Source organism: Quercus robur, chromosome 5, assembly GCF_932294415.1.
Source record: "Quercus robur chromosome 5, dhQueRobu3.1, whole genome shotgun sequence".
Lineage (NCBI taxonomy): Eukaryota > Viridiplantae > Streptophyta > Magnoliopsida > Fagales > Fagaceae > Quercus > Quercus robur.
In genome coordinates this window covers 5,280,316-5,297,604 of record NC_065538.1, presented here as the reverse complement: position 1 = coordinate 5,297,604, position 17,289 = coordinate 5,280,316, and the positions used below count along the sequence as shown (strand labels likewise).

Genomic DNA, 17,289 nt, shown 5'->3' with positions numbered 1-17,289 from the left:
GTCCATAATCATGGGCAAGGACGAAGGTGATTCCCAAATTCGTCCAGCCAGTAATGGTCACCAAACAAGGAAGAACTAATCCATCCTCGCTCATTAATGAACCGTTACAAAGTAATGATTAGCCTCCATACCATTGGGAGGATAACCCGCCATTAACAACTTGTAGAGGCGTTACCAGGAGAGAATAAAGTCACCATTAAGGCTCTACCAACGGCTAGAAGGAAACACCTGTGTACATGTATATATAGCCATGAAATCCAAAAAGAGAGATACATATACAAAGAAATAATCTAGCCTTTTCATACTGATTTCTGAACATTCTTTGGCTGATTTTTCTAACTTTGGCATTGGAGGCTCTGTGGCAGGTACCACACCAGTGACCCACATTTCTTCTTTTCACTATTCACTTTTCAAGGTCGGATTGGCTAAGGACGACTCCAATCTGGACGATCACACTTGATTGACGATTCGGACTTCATCAGTTTGGCGTCGTCTGTGGGGAACGATTACTCTTCAACACATGATTTGAGAGTACTGTTCCATTCAACTCACAAGTCCAGATGGAATCCAATACTAGCCAAGATCCTGCTGCGTTGGCCCTGCAAATTCAGTCACTCGCACCCACTGTGGAGGAACTTACCAGGCAAAACCAGGAGATGAGGTAGCGGCTGCAATAGGAAGACAACCGTACAGACGTCAACAGAGATGATGATGAAAACAATAACAAGAGACGAAACAACACTCCAGAAGAGGCGAACTTAGATCTCCTCAGGAAGTTGAGAAAGGAGATGAACGAATTGAGAAACGCCATTAAAGGAAAGACGGACCAGAGTTTGGACAGGATAGTCAGGAAGACAGATTCACCTTTCACCGTGGCCATCCAGGAGTGCCTGGTGCCCTCTAAGTTCCGTCTGCCTCAACTTGAGCCCTTCGACATGCTGAAAGACCCGCTGGATCACCTGAATACATTCAAGACAACTCTGGGTCTTCAGCAACCCCCTGATGAGATTTTGTGCCGCTCCTTTCCCACTACCTTCAAAGGGGCAACCAGGGAGTGGTTCAACAAGTTGCCAACGTCATCCATTGATAATTTCGAGCAGCTAAGCAGCTACTTTGTCCGTCATTTTGTCGGCGAACAACGTCCAAAAAGGACTGTTGACCATTTGCTCACCATCAAACAAGGAGGGAAGGAAACTTTGAGGTCTTATGTAACACGCTTCACCCTAGGAATGCTAGACGTGGATGAAGCTGACGATAAGGTGCAGCTTACGACCTTTAAGGCAGGGTTGAAGTCTAGAGATTTTGTGGCTTCCTTGGCTAAAAATCCTCCCAAGACGATGGCAGAGGCGTTATTAAAAGCACAGAAGTATATGAATGCTGAAGAAGCTTTGGCAGCCATAAATGGAGCAGAAAAAACCAAGGAAAAGAAGAAGGAAAATGAGGAAAATCGAAGAGGACAAAAAAGAGATCGGGCTGATCGACGGAATGACGAAGGAAATAGATGGAGAGAAGACAAGAACCCTCATCCAATGAAGTTCACACCATTAGTGATGCCTGTTGACCAGATTTTGACCGAAATAAGAGTCGAACCATCTCTTAAATGGCCTAGGCCACTCCACTCATCACTTAGTATGCGCGATAAGAGAAAATATTACCGTTTTCATAAAGACCACGGGCATTATACAGAGGATTGCAGGGATCTGAAGGAGCAAATAGAAGAACTTATACGGAAAGGGAAACTACAACAGTATGTGAAAAGGGGAGATTTTGGCAAATACGGTTAAAAGGATCAGCACGGAGGTTCCCGACGAGATGAGGACCACCCACCACCTCATCCACAAAATGCACTAAGGGAAATAAAAACTATCACGGGGGGACCAACCACAGGGGGATCGTTCAGATCCCTCAGAAAGTTACACCAAAGGCAGGTAAACAGTGTTCACAGCCTACCTTCTTTGAAGCAAAGATGGACGAACCAAGACATGTACTTCTCAGAAGAAGATGCCAGGGGAGTGAAGCAACCTCATGATGACCCATTGGTCATTATGGTCATGATCGAAGGGTTCAATACAAGGAGAGTTTTGGTAGACAATGAGAGCTCAGCTGACATTATCTACCTTTCTGCCTTCCAGCAATTAAAAGTAGACCCTAAAAGGCTTCGTCCTTTCGAGTCACCCCTCGTCAATTTCAGTGGAGATAAGGTATACCGCAGGGGGATAGTGACGTTGACAGTCACGGCCGGTTCATACCCCCTCTAGGTAACCAACAAACACAATTTTCTGGTGGTAGACTCACCCTCGTACTACAATGTGTTCATAGGACGACCTACCCTCAACCGCTGGAAAGTTGCTACCTTCACATACTGTTTGAAGGTAAAATTTCCAACAGAACAGGGGGTCAGAGAGATAAAAGGAGACCAGATGTTGGCAAGGGAGTGTTACCAGGCCATCCTGGCCTCAAAAGAGAACCACACGTGGATAATCGAGGAAAAAACACCAGAGATCATCGAGAAGCTAGAAACGATAGAGTTGGTTGAGGGAAGTCCAGCGAAGACAACCTAAATAGGGACAAATCTAAGTCCAAGGACGAAGGAAGGGACCATCAACTTCCTGAAAGACAACCTTGATGTATTTGTTTGGAGCCACGAGGATATGCCAGGGATCCTAGCAAGCATCATCCAGCACAGCCTGAATGTAAATCCCAAGAAGAAGCTCGTCCAGCAAAGAAGAAGAGTCTTTGCCCCTGAACAAAACAAAGTAATAATGGACGAAGTAAATAAGCTGCTTACTACAAATTTTATTCGAGAAGTCCACTATCCTGAGTGGTTGGCCAATGTGGTCATGGTCAAAAAAGCAAACGGGAAGTGGAGAATGTGTGTCGATTTCACAGATCTAAATCAAGCCTGCCCGAAGGATATTTTTCCCTCACCCAGAATTGATCAGCTGGTAGACATAAACTTCTCACTTTCATGGACGCATTCTCTGGATATAATCAGATACAGATGGCCGAAGAAGATCAAGAAAAAACTGCTTTTGTCACCAGTCAAAGACTTTACTGCTATAGGGTCATGCCCTTTGGATTAAAGAATGCAAGGGTCACGTATCAAAGATTGGTAAACCAGATGTTCAAAAAACAAATTGGAAGAAATGTGTAGGTGTATGTTGATGATATGCTCGTCAAGAGCAAAGAGGAGGAGGATCACCTGGATGATCTCAAGGAGACATTTAACACACTCAGACAGTACAACATGAAGTTAAACCCGTCCAAATGTGCTTTTGGGGTTTCCTTAGGGAAATTTCTCAGGTTTATTGTGTCGCGAAGAGGAATTGAAGCAAATCCCGAAAAAGTGAGGGCTATCCTCGAGATGTCCTCACCAAAGACGATCAAAGAAGTATAATCCCTCATAGGAAGTGTGGCAACCCTCAATAGGTTCGTCTCCAAGGCAACAGACAAATGCCTTCCTTTCTTCAAGACCTTGAAGAAAGCGTTTGCTTGGACGGAGGAATGTGAAATAGAGTTTCAAGAGTTGAAGCGCTACCTAAGCAACCCCCCACTTTTAAGTCCATCCAAAGAAGGAGAAGACTTATTCTTGTACTTGGCAGTATCTGTCACGGCAGTCAGTGCAGCTTTGATCAGGGAAGAAAACAAAGTACAACTCCCTGTGTACTATGTCAGCCAGGCTTTCCAAGGTGCTAAGGTGCGATATCCGTGCATAAAGAAGATCACCTTCACCCTAATAGTGGCTTCAAGAAAACTTCGTCCGTACTTCCAAGCTAACCCTATCATAGTAATGATAGACCAACCCATCAAAAAAGTGATGAACAAACCCAAGGTCACAAGACGAATGGTGCACTGGGCCATCGAGCTCAGCCAGTTTGATATAGTATACCGTCCACGAACGGCTATAAAAGCTCAAGCATTGGCCAATTTCATAGCAGAATTCACCACCCCCGAGAAGGCAGGCGACCAAGAAGACCTTTGGACGATAAACATTGATGGATCGTCCACTCAGAAAGGAGGCAGAGCGGGTGTTGTTGTCACTTCCCTTGAAAAGGATGTTCTCAAGTATCGGGTCCAGCTCAAATTCCCTATAACTAATAACGAAGCGGAGTATGAGGCCTTGCTGACAAGGCTAAGAATAGCTCGGGCACTTGGAGTTGAAAATATCATGCTTAAGAGTGACTCACAACTCGTCATAGGGCAAGTCAGAGGAGATTTTGAAGCAAAAGATACAAGAATGCAGAAATACCTCAAATTGACGAACCGGTTAGTGAGTACCTTTCATCGTACAGAGTTTGTTCAAATCCCACGGGATCAGAATGCAGAAGCTGATGAGGTAGCCCAGAGTGCCTTAGTAGATGACCAGGATAAGATGAATGATTGGAGGCTGGAAGAACAAAACTCCCCTAGCATCAAGGAGCTTTAAACTTTCCCCACGCACACCCGCTCAGGATGGATGAGTCTAATTTTGTCATTCCTTTGGGATGGATGATTACCACCAAACCCTGAAGAAGCCAAGAAAATCCAGAAGCGTTCTGCCCAGTTTACAGTTCTAAATGACGAGCTTTACAAAAGAGGATTCTCCCAGCCTTACTTGAGATGTATAGAAGAGGAAGAGGCCAGTTATGTCCTGTAGGAAGTACACGAGGGGGTTTGCAGAGATCATATGGGGTCAAAATCCTTTATTAGGAAGATCATGAGGGCAGGTTACTTCTGGCCCATGATGCTGCAAGACACAGCAGATTTCGTGAAAAGGTGACAGTTGCTAAAGGTATGAGAATGTTCAAAGAGTTCTAGGAGAAGAAATGGCGACCATTTCCTCGCCCTGGCCGTTCGCACAGTGGGGGATCGACATTATGGGCTCCCTACCATAGGGAAAGAGACAAATGAAGTTCCTACTCGTCGCAATTGACTACTTCATGAAGTGGGTCGAAGCGGAAGCTCTTACAACGATCACAGAGGCAAAGGTATAAAATTTTGTATGGAAAAATATTGTTTGCAGGTTCGGGATACCAAGGTTGATCATTTCAGACAATGGTCATCAGTTCGACAGTCATGGGTTCAGATCATTTTGCTCGAGCCTAGGTATCAAAAACAAGTACTCATTACCAGGACATTCTCAGGCCAATGGACAGACAGAAGTAACCAACCGAACCTTGCTCAAGATTATCAAGTCCCGGTTAGTGGGGGCAAAGGGAGCATGGCCCGAGGAATTACCAAGTGTCCTGTGGGCTTACAGGACAACGGCACGAACACCAACAGGAGAAACACCATTCAACCTAACGTATGGTGCAGAAGTAGTCATCCCGGTCGAAGTGGGGCTCACTAGCATCAGGAGGGAGTTCTTTGACGAGTAAAGCAATGATGACTAGTTAAAGCAGAACTTGGATTGTCTGGACGAAGTCAGAGACCAAGCCTCCCAAAGAATGGCCAAGTACTAGCAGAAGATAACTGAATACTACAATTAGAGAGTGAAGCTAAACAAATTCAGCATCGAAGATCTCGTCCTTCGGAAAGTGACTCCTGCAACAATAGATCCAACACAAGGCAAACTAGGTCCAACTTGGGAAAGGCCCTATAGAGTCGTCCACTATTCACACCAGGGAAGTTACCATCTAGAAGACTTAGAAGGAAAAAGGCTACCTCATCCGTGGAATGTCAAACATCTAAAGAGGTATTAAGAAAATGAGTAATAGCCTGATTGTAAGCAATTAACATAATTTGATTCCGTACTTTTTTATGTAATAAGTGATTTTTCAAAATTTCATAAGTTATTATTCAACATGTCACAAGTATTATCCAGCAATTCATGCGCTTTAATTATTTCCTCCTCAAAAGACCAAAACGATCGTCCAAATTATAAAGATGATAAGATTCCTTAAAAGGATGTACATCGTCCTGATCAAAAAGACGATAAAATTCCTTAAATGGATGTACATCATCCAAATCGAAAAGACGATAAAATTCCTTAAATGGATGTACATCGTCCAAATAAAAAAGACGAAAAAGTCAAAGATGACGATAAGATTTCTCAAAAGACCAAAATGGTCGTCCAAACTAGAGAGACGATAAGATTCCTTAAATGGACATCCATCGTCCAGATCGAAAAGATGATAAGATACCTTGAAAGGAAGTACATCATCCAAACGAAAAGATGGTAAAATTCCTTGAACGGAGGTACATCGTCCAAATGAAATCCGGTCAAATTTCTTAGCTACATAAACATTGCCCAAACGAAAGATTTTTTACAAGGCATCGTCCTCTAACAAACCAAAATCTTGTAAGTCCATAAAAGGACGAGGATAAACAAATATGCCAACAAAATTTTTCTAAGTCCCCAAGGGAGAAGAAGAACATCCAGGAGTAAATTCTAGCAAAATACTAGCAGAAGATATCAACCAACCAGGAAGGTAAAGGCAAATGCATAGACATATTGTATAAAATAAAACTATTCAAAAAGCCCCAAAAATAGGTAGGGCATCCGAATATTAGGTGTCCAGTAGCCCTAAAACAAATAGGGCATAAAAAAAAAAAAAAAAAAAAAAAAAAAAAAAAAAAAAAAAAAAAAAAAACCTTTTATAAGGGGCAACAGGTTCAAGCTTGAGCGGCATCGTCATCGTCCTTGTTAGTCTGGGAAGGTTCTACACCAGTAGACGTCGCGGTCTAGGCCAATGCCTAAGCTACCTCGTCCTCCTCGATCTCTTTATCAATAACTTCAAAATCCAACTCCTCGAGATCCGTGCCAGGGCCGTGCTTAATCAGCTATCTCCTCAAAAGTTCGAAGCCTTTGAAATACCACGGAAACAATATAGTATTATATTCATCTGTGGTCTGGAAGGCAGTGACGGCCTTAGCTATGGCAACCTTCATCCTTTGAGCAGCTGTTGCAAAAAGTTCGTCCTTTTGCTTCACTAACCACTTCTCAGACTCTAGCTGCTCAGTCAAAACTTTGATCTGTTCCTTGGAAGTGTTAATAGCATCCATAGCAGTGATCAAATCTTTCTGTAGCCCCGAAGCTTCAGCCTCCAACGCCTCCACCTTTGAATTGGCCACGACGACCTTCTCCTCATTTGCCAAATACTGGGTAGTGATATGCATTGTTTCTCCCAACACCTTACAATGAAAAGTTTCATCAAAGTCAATAAAGGCAATCAAATGCTTAAGGACGAAGCAAAAAAAAAAAAAAAAAAAAAAAGGATGAGAATAAGAAGGATTACCTGCACGAGCTTATGAACGTGACGACTTACCATCTTGTGGGAGGGTACGCTGGAAATCTCTTTCATCTCCCCGGGAGTAAGGAGCTCATTGGCATGGCCCATAGCTGTCTCGGCATCGAACCAAACACTGGAGCCCATCTTGTCTTTTCCTTTGTTCCCTGTCTTCTGCTTCTTCAAAGGACGGTCGACCTCCTAAATAGAAACGCCAGGAGAAGCTGCTTGACCCTCCTCTAAAACCAAGGCAGGGGTGGACAAACCTCTCTCCACCGTTTCTTTCTCTTTCTCTTTTTCCTTGTTTGTAATCCTTAACCTTTTTTGGCTAATGTTGGAAAGGAGCTCGTTCTTCTTCTCCTTGATCTTCTTGTACATCTCCTTGTTAAACTTGGTCTTCATCTCTACACCAAAGAAAACAAAGAATTAAAACGAAGAAAAAGTGGAAAAGATGATCCCATATGCCAAGGCAACTCACGTTTTTTCTCTTCTCGATCAAGCGTACTGAGGACGTAAAGAGAGGGCTTCGGCCCTAAGCAATGACGAGCTAACGTGCGTGGATCAACTAACTCATCAAAATCATCAATAGTTCTTGCGTACTTAATTGCTGCTTGAACCCGCTCCTTAAACTTACTCTCGAGCTCAAGACGCTCCTTTACTGCAAAATACAAAACTAAGAAAACATCAGTAGTAATGACCATTATGAACAAGAAGTTAGAAAAGAAAAAAAATCTTATGAGGGGCAAACACACCAAGCAAAGGGGTTTCCCACCGGCGTAGCAACCTAGGGACGTCCCCCAAAAAATCATCAGAAAGAGTCTCCCAACCGTCGCCCGACACGAAGAAATATCTAGATTTCCAGTAATAGAAGGACGACGAAAGATCATGATAAGACGCGACTTTCTATCCCAAGGTACGAACTCATAATACCCAAAATCCTTGGATTCTTTCAAACGATAGAGATGGATGAACTCATTTAGCGTGATCATGTCCCTATCGGCAATGGTCGTCCAAATCACCATACAGCTTATGACGATTCTCCATGAATTGGGCATAAGCTGCCTTGGTGCAAGGTTTAGGTAGTGAAAAAGCTCCATGATAAAGGGATGGACGGGGAATCTGAGGCCGCACGAAAATGTAGCCTCGTAAAAACAAACTTCCCCATGAGCAAAGGAACAAGCCTTCTCACCTTTTCTAGGAAAACGAGCCCTAGTCTCCTTGGGAAACTAGAACATATCCCTGAACTTGCTAAAGACCTCTATTTTCAAAGAACATTTTTCCTTAAGGGCATGGAAAGGATGGGGAACGGCCGGAGCAAGAGGATAAGAAGACGAAGGCACGTGAGAAGGCGCAAAGATGGCTGTGTTTACCCTAGCCCCTTCCCTGCCGACATTAGAAGACGAGCCTCTCTCTAAGTCACCTGACCTCACCTCAGACCCCATATTTTCCCTCCTTAAGACCCCTCAAATAGATTTAGACCAAACCTGAGATTTATGCAATAAAGGGTATAAATCACCCAAAACCAAACCTAAGCCACTACCACCAAAAACAAAACCCTTAATCTGTGGGTATAAATCACTGGATGAAAACACACCCAATGGGTCACTAGAAGATTCTACTAAAGCCCCTAAGCGAGCGAAAAGAAATGCGACACAGCGCGCAAATTTAAGATCAATTGAAGTTTACTATGTATGCAGGTTCAATATTCACACGCTAATAATGCCGTGCATGTGTGCTGTTGACAATATATGAAATGCTATTAGCCTATAACCGCATAAAAAAGGACAATGATAATCTTTCTGGTCTTTTTATATCAAAGCTTGAGTTAGTTGTAGTTTTCTATTTGGAAGTATGAACTATGACGTAGTTCTAATAACATCATGATCAACCAAATCTATGGAATTTCCAATTTAATTGCACATGGGATAAATGCTTGCTTAATTTGAAGGAAAATATTAATTATACCCACATGCAATATATTAAATTATTTCCCAAATATCGAGCTAATTACGATTAACTAATCACGTGCTAAATAATGGGATATATTTCTCCCACTTGCTAAGTCATGCTTGGCTATTTTTTATTTTTAATAACATGAGAAGGAGTAAGGTACGTGAGAATGCATGACACCGCGTATATTTAAGAAATCAAATGCTATGCATTTGCGCAGTTGAAAATGATCAAAATGCTGTAACCATAATCAATGTGATGTTATATCAAAGCTTGAATTAGGTGGATATTGCATTTAGGAAGCATGACGTAGTAATCATGACATCATCAGCGATGACTCAGGAATTTCTGATTTCTCCAAAAATAAATAATTAAAAAAAAAACAGGTTGCATGTGTGTAATGTTATCGGTACTTGCCTTTATAATATAGTACTGAACTACTAATTCAATTTATTTACTTATTTATTTATTTTTTACAGATCCTACACAGAAAGACTTAAAGACCATGAGAATCTTTTACATATTTTATAAATTGATTTTTTTTTTTTAAGGCGGGAGTTGAATTTCCGAATTCATTTTCTATAAGAAAAGATTTTACGAGTTAAACTAATTAGAATTCTAACTTAGTTTTAATTTTTAATATGTCATCAACAATGTCTGTGGATGTGGAGCTTTCAATTTGAAAAATAAAAAGAAGAAAAGGTTAAATGGATTCAATATTATCGTACTTATCCATATTAATAACTATACTACAAAAATTGAATGCTACGGAAGAGAGTTAAACATTTTGAACAGTGTTAAAAGATCTCTTGTGCTTTTGCTAAACAAAACTATGGATAACCTTTTAGAAGGAGGGGGAAAAATGAATGAATGAATGAAAAAGGAGAGTAGCCTTGCAGAGGACAAAAGTTTTCAATATTATAAATGCAACCGGATCAATGATATATAAGCAAAAGAATTGAACAAAAAAGTATCACAGATGAGATGATGACCAGGTTGAATGTTTAAACTACTTCGAATTATTACATAAAATTTCACTACAAAGTTTACACTCGATTTTATTGACGTAACAAGTACACAATTTGGCTTAAACATGGAACCAAACAAACAAACAACTTTCTGATAACATATTAGAACGTAGGAGAAAAGCCAGTGCACATTGTATATTTTACACACATTGCAAAAATACATTGAAAACAATTTTTTTAGTGTATTTTGATAGAGTGTATCTATGATTCTATATACACTGCGTGCAATTAACACTGCCTTAAAACATACAACACAACTTAAGCTATCAGCCTTTCAAAAAAGAAAAACACAATCTTAAGCTATCAGAAAGGATCGAACTGATAGTATATGGACCCATACAGAAATTCATTCCCAAATCAACGTAAAAACCAATGCAATGCTTGGGGTTAGCTATTCTTGAATCCTATGGGTTTTACGGAGGATTATTTTGTGGGTAAAAAAGTGTACCTAGAAGATAATTAAATGTGTAGCTCACGACTACTATATTATACTTCTTAAGTATTTGGCTAACCCTTTTATTTTGTGGTTATTGTACTAATTCTTGAATGCTATGGTTTTTATTAGCCGTTGAATCAGACAAACAAGGAAAGTCATTTTAAAATCATACGAAGTTGACAATCTGATCCATTAACACGCATGTGCATTGATGCATGAGTGCTACCTAGCTAGAGGGACCTCACCTAGATGGAACCTACTTGTGTTCCCTATCCAAGTCTTTGCTTGTTACCTTAATCCAGTTCTGATGGCTATAAATAGGAGAGATTATTGCACAACACCACACACCAACATTCTCTCTTCTGCCCTAAACCTATTCGAGTTTCTAAAAACCCTTCTCCCTTTTTTATACCATGGCCAAGAGTAGTGATCTGAGCGTGTTAAACATGCCCAAGGAACTGATCATGACTCAAATTTTTGAAACCCATGCTCATGCAGACATAAAGTTTGATGTTTGCCCTGTTTTCACTATTGTCAAAAAGATTCTCAACCGTGCCAGTGATGTTGTTCAGCATGTTGTTATGGTATATATTCTTTTATTAGAAAACCATTTTTATCATCGTTTTCTATTAAACTTTTTTCCTTTGGAAGTGAAGATTGAGATATATTTATAGTGGTAACTCTTCCTTTATCAAATTATCAATAACATTCTCTGTCAAGCTCGTCTCTATGGCCTTATCAAATGGCATTGAGTCGAGCAGATGATGATATTTTTAATTTCAACTCAAGCAAGAAACAATTAGTACTTGTTTTTATGTTATTGAAATCCAACAATTACATTTCTTATCACACCATTTTGTAAGCGTTACATTATAATACTAGAAGTAGCATTACTACATTAGTGTTTTCCATATCTTCTGAAGGTTTTTTTTTTTTTTTTTTAACAATTACTAATTATGACTTACCGTAGGGTAATAAACTGGAGAACATGGAGGAAGAACCCCCAACAGCCAGTTTGGGTATATCATTGTGTACACTCAAGCATCTTTACTGCGAGGTAATTAATAATTTCAAAGAATAACACTCCAACAAACAAAATAATAAATATTAAAATTAAATATCTTGTACATTCATTAAATAATAAGAGTGAAAATTCTACATTTCACTCTTAGAGTTACACTTTATATTCCATTGATTGTAGTTTATCAAATCTCTTCCCCTTCATATGAAATAACCAAATTTAAAATAAGGAAAAAAAAATTCCAGAACCATTTAAGGTAATCATTTTTGTTTATTTTTTTTGTTTTATTTGTGGGTGGCATGATTAAGGACTAAGATGAATTACACATGCGAAACAATAACTAAAATTATACTCCGTAACTTGAAGTCACAATTTCAAATTTTGTATAAATTTGTGTAACAGTTTTGAATATATATATATATATATATATATTTATGTTAGCATTCTTCATAATAACAATTATGACATATACATATTTTCAGATGGCATGCAAGCCTCCTGGTCAGGAAAGTAATACAGGGAAGAAAATACTTGAAAAACTCACAAAATATTCATGGGATGCAAAGGCAGTGTTGACACTTGCAGCTTTTGCTCTTGACTATGGAGATTTTTGGCTCCTTGCTCATCTTCACGCTTCAGACAAAAGTGCCAAATGGGTGGGGATCTTGAAGGGGGTACCAACCATTGTCACAGAATCATGGCTTCAGAAACACAAGCTAGCGATTATTAAACTTGACCAACTGATCAAGTCCACAGTGGAGGCTATTGATTGCATCTTAGTGTTGGAAGGCCTATCTGATAGGTATGCTGAAGAGGATTTACAAGAATTGTCAGAAGCCATGTACTATATCCCATTAGATGTTTACTATGCTATCATAACTGTGGTAGCTTGCACAACTCAGATGTGTTGCCTCATTAACGATGAGTAAGCCTTGCCCCTAAAATTTACTATATATGTTGAATTCATCATTTGAGTAGACTCCACTAACATAAACCAAGCGCTAGGCCTAACTGTTGTTTCGAATTTTCAGGGGCAAACCAGAGGAACTATCACTATCGTCCTTCAGTTTGAAAATCACAGCCACTGTCGACTCATTGAATTTGGTTATAAAACGTACCAAGGAAATAATAGGTTAGCTTAAAAGGAGATATTCTAGCTTGGATATGTTGTTGCGTATAATGGCTTAAAAAATGCTCTGAAATTCTGACCAATGATTCTTGTTTAATGTAGCGAAATTGGAGGATTACGGGAAGCTCGTGAAAATCATGAATAATCCTAGAAAAATCACCGTGGTCTTTAACGAGATGGGCTTCACGTCACTTGTTAAGGTTAGATCTTGTAACATATACCTTTGGAGCTTTTAACTCTACCAGAAGTAGGGGCAAGTCATTATGAAAAAATCTATGATCTTGACCTTTCGTACCATAATTTTATCACAATTTTAATATGATAAACAATGAGTAATAGATAAAAAGTGATATATCTATACGAACGAAATTAGTAGTTAGTTACAATTTACAACATATGATAGTTGTAAGAAATATTGTGATAAATGTCATGGTCTTAAAACACTCAGAAATTATCCATAGGATTAGGTCAAGTTTTGTAAAGGTTCAAAGAAAAGTGGGTTGTTTAAAGAATTTTGAAGACCAAGCTGTATCTGGCAAGAGGCGAAGCTTATTTTTTATTTTTATTTTTATTTTTTTTCCTTTCTCTTAATCCTAAAAAAATGCGAGTAAAAATAATCTTACATTGGGTTACAGTATACCTAAAATAATGTTATATCATCTAATAAATTTTTATTGAATTAAAATTTAAAAAATTCCATTGTTAGATTATATTTTCTTATTATACGTAATATCCTTACAAAATTTCAAGATAATCATAGAATGATGGCTATTTCATTTATCAAATGTTTAAATTTTAAATTCTTTCATTTTAAAATTTTGTATAAAAGAATTGATAATCTGATATATATATATATATATAGCAGTAGAAAAGGGAGACTTGAATTTTAGTTCTCTTTATAACGAAATGTAAATAATATATAATGCCATTAAATCTGAAACTCTTGACAATTAAAACAATATACTTCAATGAAAATAAAATATGAATAATATTAATTTAAAAATCTTACAAGTTTGTCTTTGGGAAGTTGTTAATCAATCTCGAGCCTAATCTAAATTCATATTTCTTTAAGTAAATAAAAAATTTGTAACCAAACTGAGCTCATAGCTCTTCAACTTTTTCAAAAATTTTAACTTTTTTTTTAATCTCTCTAACTTTCTTAACTTTCTTAATCTAATGATTTATATCAAAATATAATCTTTTAACTTTTTATTTAAACTATTCAAAATGTATTGCCCAGTGCAATGGATCTCAATCCTAACCAAATATCATGTGCATGGAAATGCTAAAAATATTATAAATTTTACGACAGTAAATTTATAATATTGTAATAATGAATGTAAATGATGTGAATTCAAAAACATAATTAATGAAGACATTAATTGGTTACTGTTGATTGGTGACACACAATTTGTAAAGTTTATTTAGTAAAATTTGTAATATCTTTAACCCCACTTATAATTTAATTAATAAATTTTTTTTCTTTAATTGATGACACATGAATTTGTAAAATTTGTAGAATAAATTTTGTAATTTCCTTATTGTAATCACTCTAAGGTCAAAACCCTCCTACGAAAAGTCAGAATTTGGAGCTGGGCCACGTTTGGTCTATGCTATATATGTCTAGTTACGCTTTGCTGTGCTATATATTTTTCAAGCATGTTCGTAATGTTCCCTTCATCGATGTACTTAAATAAAGTTTTAGTAACACCCTTACACTTGTTACAACTGAATATTAGGTATACCTCATCTAAAAATTAGTCCTAACAAGGCTCATTTTGGATAATTGTTTTGCAGCAACAGGTCAACCTTAAAGAAATTGAAACAGAGAATGTCTTTTTGTTCTTTTCCGACTTGGACATTAGCGAAAATGAAATTTCAATTCTCAATTCAATTGATAATAACAAAAGTATGAAGGATCAGTACAAAATTATATGGATCCCAATTGTGGACTGGACGGTTGATCAAATGCAAACAAAGTTCGAGAAGTTGCGGTCTAAGATGCCGAATACTTGGTACAGGTTGCCAAAATTTTCATTCGATTTAGGTATCCAGTACATTAAGGAGAAGTGGGAATTCAAGAATAGGCCTATCGTTGTGGTGATGAACTCGCAAGGGAAGGTGGTTCACCGAGATGCATATCACATGATTGCATTGGGAATAAATCCCCTCCGTCCGATTACTGGGGTTCCAGACTCTCCACTGCCCAATGGAGAGGATTCAGTTGGACAGATTTTGCTTGGCAGCCTCCATATAGATATACTAACTTGGGTAAATTTTTTAATTTTTCCAATAATTTAATGCATAAACATAAAAATGTCCCAGTGGTGATGAGAGGATTAAAGATACCTATTTTAAATAAATGGATTCATTTTATTGTTCAGTAAGCATATTTATAAATAATACCCAAAAAAATTTAAGTTATAATCCCATAAAAAAAATTATAATTCTTCTAATATATATATATTTTTTGGTGAGTTCTAATATATATATTAAGTGAAGATACACATATATGATAGGTTAATTATATGTTTAGAATAAGTGTGTGTGTGTGTGTTTTTTTTTTAAATATAAGAATATCTCTAATGTACCTCTATTACATTCCTATTATGTCATTTGGTTTTCCACTAATATTTTATTATTTTGATCACCAACGAATCTTTAAAGAAAGTGTTTCATATAATATTCACGTAGTTTATAAATAGCATATGAAATATGGGTTGAGATAATATATATATATATATACCATTTTATAATAATAATATTTTTTACATCTAAAATTTTTCAAAAAAAAAAAATTCAACTGCAAAAAGAATTCTATAGATTTAGATAATGATTTAAAATTTTTATTTATTTATGTGTGTAGTTTTATGATATTTAACGCATACATACTTATTTAATTTCATATCTATACGAGTGAGATTAATCATCCTCCCCAAAGAATTTTTTTATTTTTTATTTTTTTAACTCAATCACCATCTGTTTATCTCATGTCATGACATTTAAAATTTAAATAATGTGGCATATATATGCACATTACTAAATACAAAAAAAAAAAAAAAAAAAAAAAATATCATGCATGCAGCCTACGTAATCATGCATGCAGCCTCAAGCAAATTTAATTGTGTTCAATCAAATAAAATTCCTTCATTGAAATTTCTTGTTCAATCAGATGAAGCAGGAGAAGTACATTTTCTTCTATGGAGGCAAGGATACAGTGTGGATTAAACAATTTAAAGAGCAAGTATATGCCATGAATCAGGTCTTTAAGCCTGCAAGTATTTCCATTGAGTTGTTTTACGTGGAAGATAAAGGGGAGATTACCCTATGGAAATTCTGGAACGGCATTGAGAGCTTTTTCCTCGGCTGGAACTACATCAAGAACATTTTACTCTCTGGGAAAGATAAGAAAACCGAATCGTCCACCGTAATGTCAACAATCCTTAAGTTACTTTCCTACAAGACTGAGAGTACCGAATGGGTTGTGCTGTGCAAAGGGTCTAAATTGGTGGAAAGTGGTCATGGCACAACAATTCTGAAGGTCTTAAAGAAGTATGATCCGCCATGTACGATACCCATCACCCCTACGTTTGACTTTGCAAGTTCATTCTTGAATTACCATAGAGAGATTCTAAAGCTTCCAGCTGAAAAACCTGGTTGCTACCACTTCGACATCGCTGAGGATGCTGGAAAGATCACAGCAGCTGTAATGTGCCCTTTCTGTTCGGACCGCATGAAGTTGTCTAGCAGGTTTAACTGCTGCCACAGTGCTTATCGTTCTACCAAGAACGTACAACACTAGATGTCTGTGCTACTCTCTCTCTCTCTCTCTCTCCACTAGTACTTTTTCTACAAAATAATTGTTTTCTTGTCCAAGTTTGTTTCTAGTATGAGGAAGTTTAATTTTATGATGTGCAATGCTACAATAAAGAGCATCCTGATTTCGTTGCAAATCTGATGCCATCTATGTAATCGTTTAATATTTTCATGTTGTAATTGGAGGGAGTTTTTATTATGTATTCAGGACACTTTGCTTGCATTTGTAGACCCTTTATTATTATTATTATTATTATTATTATTATTATTTTTAATGATTAGTCTTTTGTTTGCTTTTCTCATGGCATATGCGAATTAGCCAAGCAACGACTACACTCTCTTTGTTTCACGTTTTCAAAATAACTATATCATATATTTTTGATAAATAGATCACGGATTACATTGTACGTACAAAGTATGTTGATGAGATTAACATGTAGAAAATCTAAACTATAATTCCTTGTGACTCATAAATTTTAGCTTATGGACTTTTTCTCTAATAAGAATAAAATATATCAATCATAATTATCTGTCTTGATCATGAAATAGAGATTTTTGATTGATAGGTTGAATTATTTGCAATATATTGACCGAATCACTATGAATCATTCCATAAACTACCTTTACTTGAACAATCAACCTCACAATTGCTAAATGCATTAACTCTTAATCCTAAGAAGAGGTAGATTTAATCGTAAAAC

At 37.4% G+C, this 17,289-nt stretch overlaps 2 protein-coding genes across 2 annotated transcripts; both read left to right on the top strand.

Moving 5' to 3' along the window:
- Positions 1–788: 788 nt before the first annotated feature.
- LOC126727707 (uncharacterized) lies at positions 789–1,784 on the top strand. The gene has a single exon (XM_050433630.1). It carries the CDS (start codon positions 789–791, stop codon positions 1,782–1,784), a length of 996 nt encoding a protein of 331 aa, XP_050289587.1.
- A 9,251-nt stretch (positions 1,785–11,035) lies between these two features.
- On the top strand, positions 11,036–16,791 carry LOC126727706 (protein SIEVE ELEMENT OCCLUSION B-like). The gene is made up of 7 exons (XM_050433629.1): positions 11,036–11,206; positions 11,593–11,679; positions 12,126–12,568; positions 12,675–12,775; positions 12,875–12,972; positions 14,570–15,043; positions 15,945–16,791. Exons 1-7 carry the CDS (start codon positions 11,036–11,038, stop codon positions 16,572–16,574), a joined length of 2,004 nt encoding a protein of 667 aa, XP_050289586.1. The 3' UTR covers positions 16,575–16,791.
- Positions 16,792–17,289: the final 498 nt, after the last annotated feature.

What these genes read in the sequence shown, in the direction of transcription:
- LOC126727707 (XM_050433630.1), top strand. Translation starts at nt 789, where the DNA reads ATGAACGAATTGAGAAACGCCATTAAAGGAAAGACGGACCAGAGTTTG.
- LOC126727706 (XM_050433629.1), top strand. Translation starts at nt 11,036, where the DNA reads ATGGCCAAGAGTAGTGATCTGAGCGTGTTAAACATGCCCAAGGAACTG. An exon ending in TCAAGCATCTTTACTGCGAG is followed by an intron (nt 11,680 to 12,125) that starts GTAATTAATAAT and finishes ACATATTTTCAG; the next exon opens with ATGGCATGCAAGCCTCCTGG. An exon ending in GCTTCACGTCACTTGTTAAG is followed by an intron (nt 12,973 to 14,569) that starts GTTAGATCTTGT and finishes ATTGTTTTGCAG; the next exon opens with CAACAGGTCAACCTTAAAGA.